Here is a 7,993-nt window from a genome sequence, read left to right on the forward strand (position 1 = left end):
GTATAGTAAGGATGAAGTATTCAGGTCTACAGTATAGTAAGGATGAAGTCTTTATGTCTACAGTATGGGAAGGATGAAGTCTGTAGGTCTACAGTATAGTAAGGATGAAGTCTTTAGGTCTACAGTATAGTAAGGATGACATCTTCAGGTCTACAGTATAGTAAGGATGAAGTCTTTATGTCTACAGTATTGTAAGGATGAAGTCTTTATGTCTACAGTATAGTAAGGATGAAGTCTTCAGGTCTACAGTATAGTAAGGATGAAGTCTTCAGGTCTACAGTATAGTAAGGATGAAGTCTTTATGTCTACAGTATTGTAAGGATGAAGTCTTTATGTCTACAGTATAGAGGGATGAAGTCTTTATGTCTACAGTATAGTAAGGATGAAGTCTTTATGTCTACAGTATAGTAAGGATGAAGTCTGTAGGTCTACAGTATAGTAAGGATGAAGTCTTTAGGTCTACATTATAGTAAGGATGAAGTCTTTAGGTCTACATTATAGTAAGGATGAAGTCTTTAGGTCTACAGTATAGTAAGGATGAAGTCTTTATGTCTACAGTATAGTAAGGATGAAGTATGTAGGTCTACAGTATAGTAAGGATGAAGTATTTATGTCTACAGTATAATAAGGATGAAGACTTTAGGTCTACAGTATAGTAAGGATGAAGTCTGTTGGTCTACAGTATAGTAAGGATGAAGTCTTTATGTCTACAGTATAATAAGGATGAAGTCTTTAGGTCTACAGTATAGTAAGGATGAAGTCTGTAGGTCTACAGTATAGTAAGGCTGAAGTCTTTAGGTCTACAGTATAGTAAGGATGAAGTCTTCAGGTCTACAGTATAGTAAGGATGAAGTCTTTAGGTCTACAGTATAGTAAGGATGATGTCTTTATGTCTACAGTATAGTAAGGATGAAGTCTTTATGTCTACAGTATAGTAAGGATGAAGTCTGTAGGTCTACAGTATAGTAAGGATGAAGTCTTCAGGTCTACATTATAGTAAGGATGAAGTCTTTAGGTCTACAGTATAGTAAGGATGAATTCTTCAGGTCTACATTATAGTAAGGATGAAGTCTTTAGGTCTACAGTATAGTAAGGATGAAGTCTGTAGATCTACAGTATAGTAAGGATGAAGTCTGTAGGTCTACAGTATAGTAAGGATGAAGTCTTTAGGTCTACAGTATAGTAAGGATGAAGTCTGTAGGTCTACAGTATAGTAAGGATGAAGTCTTTATGTCTACAGTATAGTAAGGATGAAGTCTGTAGGTCTACAGTATAGTAAGGATGAAGTCTGTAGGTCTACAGTATAGAAAGGATGAAGTCTTTATGTCTACAGTATAGTAAGGATGAGGTATTTAGGTCTACAGTATAGTAAGGATGAGGTCTTCAGGTCTACAGTATAGTAAGGATGAAGTCTTTCGGTCTACAGTATAGTAAGGATGAAGTATTTATGTCTACAGTATCGTAAGGATGAAGTCTTCAGGTCTACATTATAGTAAGGATGAAGTCTGTAGGTCTACAGTATAGTAAGGATGAAGTCTGTAGGTCTACAGTATAGTAAGGATTAAGTCTTTATGTCTACAGTATAGTAAGGATGAGGTATTTAGGTCTACAGTATAGTAAGGATGAAGTCTTCAGGTCTACAGTATAGTAAGGATGAAGTCTTTATGTCTACAGTATAGTAAGGATGAAGTCTGTAGGTCTACAGTATAGTAAGGATGAAGTCTTTAGGTCTACAGTATAGTAAGGATGACATCTTCAGGTCTACAGTATAGTAAGGATGAAGTCTTTATGTCTACAGTATTGTAAGGATGAAGTCTTTATGTCTACAGTATAGTAAGGATGAAGTCTTCAGGTCTACAGTATAGTAAGGATGAAGTCTTCAGGTCTACAGTATAGTAAGGATGAAGTCTTTATGTCTACAGTATAGTAAGGATGAAGTCTTTATGTCTACAGTATAGTAAGGATGAAGTCTTTATGTCTACAGTATAGTAAGGATGAAGTCTTTATGTCTACAGTATAGTAAGGATGAAGTCTTCAGGTCTACAGTATAGTAAAGATTAAGTCGTTATGTCTACAGTATAGTAAGGATGAAGTCTTTATGTCTACAGTATAGTAAGGATGAAGTCTTTATGTCTACAGTATATTTTTATTTTTTTATTTCACCTTTATTTAACCAGGTAGGCTAGTTGAGAACAAGTTCTCATTTGCAACTGCGACCTGGCCAAGATAAAGCATAGCAGTGTGAACAGACAACACAGAGTTACACATGGAGTAAACAATTAACAAGTCAATAACACAGTAGAGAAAAAAGGGGAGTCTATATACAATGTGTGCAAAAGGCATGAGGAGGTAGGCGAATAATTACAATATTGCAGATTAACACTGGAGTGATAAATGATCAGATGATCATGTACAGGTAGAGATATTGGTGTGCAAAAGAGCAGAAAAGTAAATAAATAAAAACTGTGGGGATGAGGTAGGTGAAAATGGGTGGGCTATTTATCAATAGATTATGTACAGCTGCAGCGATCGGTTAGCTGCTCAGATAGCTGATGTTTGAAGTTGGTGAGGGAGATAAAAGTCTCCAACTTCAGCGATTTTTGCAATTCGTTCCAGTCACAGGCAGCAGAGTACTGGAACGAAAGGCGGCCGAATGAGGTGTTGGCTTTAGGGATGATCAATGAGATACACCTGCTGGAGCGCGTGCTATGGATGGGAGTTGCCATCGTGACCAGTGAGCTGAGATAAGGCGGAGCTTTGCCTAGCATGGCCTTGTCGATGACCTGGAGCCAGTGGATCTGGCGACGAATATGTAGCGAGGGCCAGCCGACTAGAGCATACAAGTCGCAGTGGTGGGTAGTATAAGGTGCTTTAGTGACAAAACGGATGGCACTGTGATAAACTACATCCAGTTTGCTGAGAAGAGTGTTGGAAGCAATTTTGTAGATGACATCGCCGAAGTCGAGGATCGGTAGGATAGTCAGTTTTACTAGGGTAAGCTTGGCAGCGTGAGTGAAGGAGGCTTTGTTGCGGAATAGAAAGCCGACTCTTGATTTGATTTTCGATTGGAGATGTTTGATATGGGTCTGGAATGAGAGTTTGCAGTCTAGCCAGACACCTAGGTACTTATAGGTGTCCACATATTCAAGGTCGGAACCATCCAGTGTGGTGATGCTAGTCGGGCAAGCGGGTGCAGGCAGCGATCGGTTGAAAAGCATGCATTTGGTTTTACTAGCGTTTAAGAGCAGTTGGAGGCCACGGAAGGAGTGTTGTATGGCATTGAAGCTCGATTGGAGGTTAGATAGCACAGTGTCCAATGACGGGCCGAAAGTGTATAGAATGGTGTCGTCTGCATAGAGGTGGATCAGGGAATCGCCCGCAGCAAGAGCAACATCATTGATATACACAGAGAAAAGAGTCGGCCCGAGAATTGAACCCTGTGGCACCCCCATAGAGACTGCCAGAGGACCGGACAACATGCCCTCCGATTTGACACACTGAACTCTGTCTGCAAAGTAATTGGTGAACCAGGCAAGGCAGTCATCCGAAAAACCGAGGCTACTGAGTCTGCGAAATGCTTGTTGAAGTTTTCGATCATCATGGATTTGTCGGTGGTGACCGTGTTCCCTAGCCTCAGTGCAGTGGGCAGCTGGGAGGAGGTGCTCTTGTTCTCCATGGACTTCACAGTGTCCCAGAACTTTTTGGAGTTGGAGCTACAGGATGCAAACTTCTGCCTGAAGAAGCTGGCCTTAGCTTTCCTGACTGACTGCGTGTATTGGTTCCTGACTTCCCTGAACAGTTGCATATCGCGGGGACTGTTCGATGCTATTGCAGTCCGCCACAGGATGTTTTTGTGCTGGTCGAGGGCAGTCAGGTCTGGGGTGAACCAAGGGCTGTATCTGTTCTTAGTTCTGCATTTTTTGAACGGAGCATGCTTATCTAATATGGTGAGGAAGTTACTCTTAAAGAATGACCAGGCATCCTCAACTGACGGGATGAGGTCAATGTCCTTCCAGGATACCCGGGCCAGGTCGATTAGAAAGGCCTGCTCACAGAAGTGTTTTAGGGAGCGTTTGACAGTGATGAGGGGTGGTCGTTTGACTGCGGCACCGTAGCGGATACAGGCAATGAGGCAGTGGTCGCTGAGATCCTGGTTGAAGACAGCGGAGGTGTATTTGGAGGGCCAGTTGGTCAGGATGACGTCTATGAGGGTGCCCTTGCTTACAGAGTTAGGGTTGTACCTGGTGGGTTCCTTGATGATTTGTGTGAGATTGAGGGCATCTAGCTTAGATTGTAGGACTGCCGGGGTGTTAAGCATATCCCAGTTTAGGTCACCTAACAGAACAAACTCAGAAGCTAGATGGGGGGGCAATCAATTCACAAATGGTGTCCAGGGCACAGCTGGGAGCTGAGGGGGGTCGGTAGCAGGCGGCAACAGTGAGAGACTTATTTCTGGAGAGAGTAATTTTCAGAATTAGTAGTTCGAACTGTTTGGGTACGGACCTGGAAAGTATGACATTACTTTGCAGGCTATCTCTGCAGTAGACTGCGACTCCTCCCCCTTTGGCAGTTCTATCTTGACGGAAGATGTTATAGTTGGGTATGGAAATCTCTGAATTTTTGGTGGCCTTCCTGAGCCAGGATTCAGACACGGCAAGGACATCAGGGTAGGCAGAGTGTGCTAAAGCAGTGAGTAAAACAAACTTAGGGAGGAGGCTTCTAATGTTGACATGCATGAAACCAAGGCTTTTTCGATCACAGAAGTCAACAAATGAGGGTGCCTGGGGACATGCAGGGCCTGGGTTTACCTCCACATCACCCGCGGAACAGAGAAGGAGTAGTATGAGGGTGCGGCTAAGAGCTATCAAAACTGGTCGCCTAGAGCGTTGGGGACAGAGAATAAGAGGAGCAGGTTTCTGGGCATGGTAGAATATATTCAGGGCATAATGCACAGACAGGGGTATGGTGGGGTGCAGGTACGGCGGAGGTAAGCCCAGGCACTGGGTGATGATGAGAGAGGTTTTATCTCTGGACATGCTGGTTGTAATGGGTGAGGTCACCGCATATGTGGGAGGTGGGACAAAGGAGGTATCAGGGGTCTGAGGAATAGAACTAGGGGCTCCATTGTGAACTAAAACAATGATAACTAACCTGAGCAACAGTATACAAGGCATATTGACATTTGAGAGAGACATACAGCGAGGCATACAGTAACACAGGTGTTGAATTGGGAAAGCTAGCTAAAACAGTGGGTGAGACAACAGCTAATCAGCTAGCATAACAACAGCAGGTGAGATGGCATTGACTAGGCAACTCGGCCGACAGATAAAACAAACAAGCAGAATGGAGTACCGTGATTAATGGACAGTCCAGCGTGCATCAGCTATGTAGCCAAGTGATCAGAGTCCAGGGGACAGCGGTGGATGGGGCAGGGGGGCTGGGCTGGCGAGTGTTATTCAGGTTAAGAAAACTAACAATGACTAAATAGCTTGTAGCTAGCTAGCTGGTTAGCTTCTGGAGGTTCTTGAGTGTGTTCTAAAAATAAAGATAATAGCGATTCCGTATCACATTGGGTGAGGCAGGTTTCCGGAAGGTATAAACAATTTTTTTTTTTTTTAATCGGGAAGAGAGAGTACATATGGGCCACTGCGTTTTTGGGACGCGGCGATGCAAGACGGTTAGCAGGCCTGTGCTAACAAGCTAACAGATTAGCAGGCCGGGGTAAACAAGGTAGTAGTTAGTGGACCTGGGCTAAACAAGCTAGCAGTTAGCATGCCGAACTAGCAAGCAAGGAGATAGCGAGGGCTAGAGAGTTAGCCTTTGGAGGACGTCGCGATGGGGTGAGTCTGTTTATTCCTCTTCATGCAGTGATATCGATAGACCGGTCGTAGTCAAGGTATTGTAGCCCAGGAGTATGCTAGGAGTATGCTAGGAGCTCTGGCCGGGCTAGCTTCAAGCTACGTGGGTGGAAACGCTAGCCAGGAGTAAACAACCAGGGTTGCTGTTTAGCTCGATAGCCAGTTGCGAAGATCCAGCTGAAGAATGTTCCGTTTGTGGTGGGAATCCGGGGTAAAAAAATTTAAATTTAAATTAAAAAATTAAATAGGTCCGTTATGCTCTGGTTAGCGTCGCGCTGTTCGAACTGGCGAGAGCTTTCCGAGCTAAAGGTGAGTTGAATACAGGTTAGCTGAAGACCGCTAGCATAGCTGGTAGTTAGCTGGCTAGCTTCAGTTGAGGGGGTCCGGTTCCGATGTAAATATAACTACTTTAGGAAAGGTAGCTACATTGGCGGGTTGCAGAAGAGTATTTGGATGCTTAGGTTTAGCAAAATGTTTTTAAAGATATGCGAAGAAAAAATCTCTAAAAATCTCTAAAAAGAAAAAGAGACGATATTTACAGAGAGACGATACGACAGGACACTTACTGCTACGCCATCTTGGATTCATTTGAGTGTAGAGTATAGTAAGGATGAAGTCTTTATGTCTACAGTATAGTAAGGATGAAGTCTTTATGTCTACAGTATAGTAAGGATGAAGTCTTTATGTCTACAGTATAGTAAGGATGAAGTCTTTATGTCTACAGTATAGTAAGGTTGAAGTCTTTATGTCTACAGTATTGTAAGGATGAAGTCTTTATGTCTACAGTATAGTAAGGAGGAAGTATTTATGTCTACAGTATAGTAAGGAGGAAGTCGTTTTCTGCGTCCCAAACTGCAGAGTGCATTCACTTTGACCACGGGTCAGAGATAGGGTCAAAGGTGAAAGGTCATACTCACAGGCTGACCTGTAGGGCCAGTGTGACCTCTGGGTCCGTTCAACCCTCTGGAACCCTGGAGGTCAAAGATCAAAGGTTTTACGATCACACAGCAATCAATTATAAACCAATCAATAGTCAATTTCCAGTGTGTGCGTCTGCGAGCGTGCGTAAACACTCACAGCATCACCTGGCTGTCCTCTTGGTCCTGGTTGTCCTTCGGAACCCTAAAACACACATACATTAAATAAACACACACACGTTGATATGTAAAACACACACACACACACACACACGTTAATATGTAAAACACACACACACACACGTTAATATGTAAAACATCCACACGTTAATATGTAAAACATCCACACGTTAATATGTAAAACATCCACACGTTAATATGTAAAACATCCACACGTTAATATGTAAAACATCCACACGTTAATATGTAAAACATCCACACGTTAATATGTAAAACATCCACACGTTAATATGTAAAACATCCACACGTTAATATGTAAAACACACAAACACACACGTTAATATGTAAAACACACAAACACACACACACGTTAATATGTAAAACACACACACACACACGTTAATATGTAAAACACACACACACACACGTTAATATGTAAAACATCCACACACACACGTTAATATGTAAAACACACACACACACACACACACACGTTAATATGTAAAACATCCACACACACACGTTAATATGTAAAACATCCACACACACACGTTAATATGTAAAACATCCACACACACACGTTAATATGTAAAACACACACACACACACACACACGTTAATATGTAGAACACACACACACACGTTAATATGTAGAACACACACACACACACACGTTAATATTTAAAACACATACACACAGAAATGTCTTACCCTCTCTCCTGACAGCCCAAGAGTACCGTGGGGGCCTGGTTTTCCTATCTCCCCCTGAGAGGCCGAGAGAGAGAGAGAGAGAGAGAGAGAGAACACATTACATACACAGGACAGGTTAAGAGAATAATCATGACAGTCACGTTATCAAAGATAGAAAGTTGAAACAAACAGTTACTCACCCTGTGTCCCTTGTGTCCTGGAAGACCTGGCAAGCCATCAAAACCCCTGTCACCCTGAGAGAGAGAGAGAAAGAGAGAGAGAGAGAACACAGAGAGAGAGAGAACAGAGAAAGAGAGAACAGAGAGAGAACAGAGAGAACAGAGGGAA

General features: G+C 42.6%; 1 protein-coding gene across 1 annotated transcript in view; it reads right to left on the reverse strand.

Moving 5' to 3' along the window:
- LOC115123496 (collagen alpha-1(XI) chain-like) overlaps nt 1-7,993 on the reverse strand; it is a 119,323-nt gene that overhangs the window by 63,568 nt on the left and 47,762 nt on the right. The window contains 4 exon segments of the mRNA XM_065002191.1: nt 6,776-6,829; nt 6,936-6,980; nt 7,667-7,720; nt 7,846-7,899. Of these exon segments, the coding sequence (XP_064858263.1) occupies nt 6,776-6,829; nt 6,936-6,980; nt 7,667-7,720; nt 7,846-7,899 (207 nt within the window).

This window comes from Oncorhynchus nerka, linkage group LG15, assembly GCF_034236695.1.
Source record: "Oncorhynchus nerka isolate Pitt River linkage group LG15, Oner_Uvic_2.0, whole genome shotgun sequence".
Lineage (NCBI taxonomy): Eukaryota > Metazoa > Chordata > Actinopteri > Salmoniformes > Salmonidae > Oncorhynchus > Oncorhynchus nerka.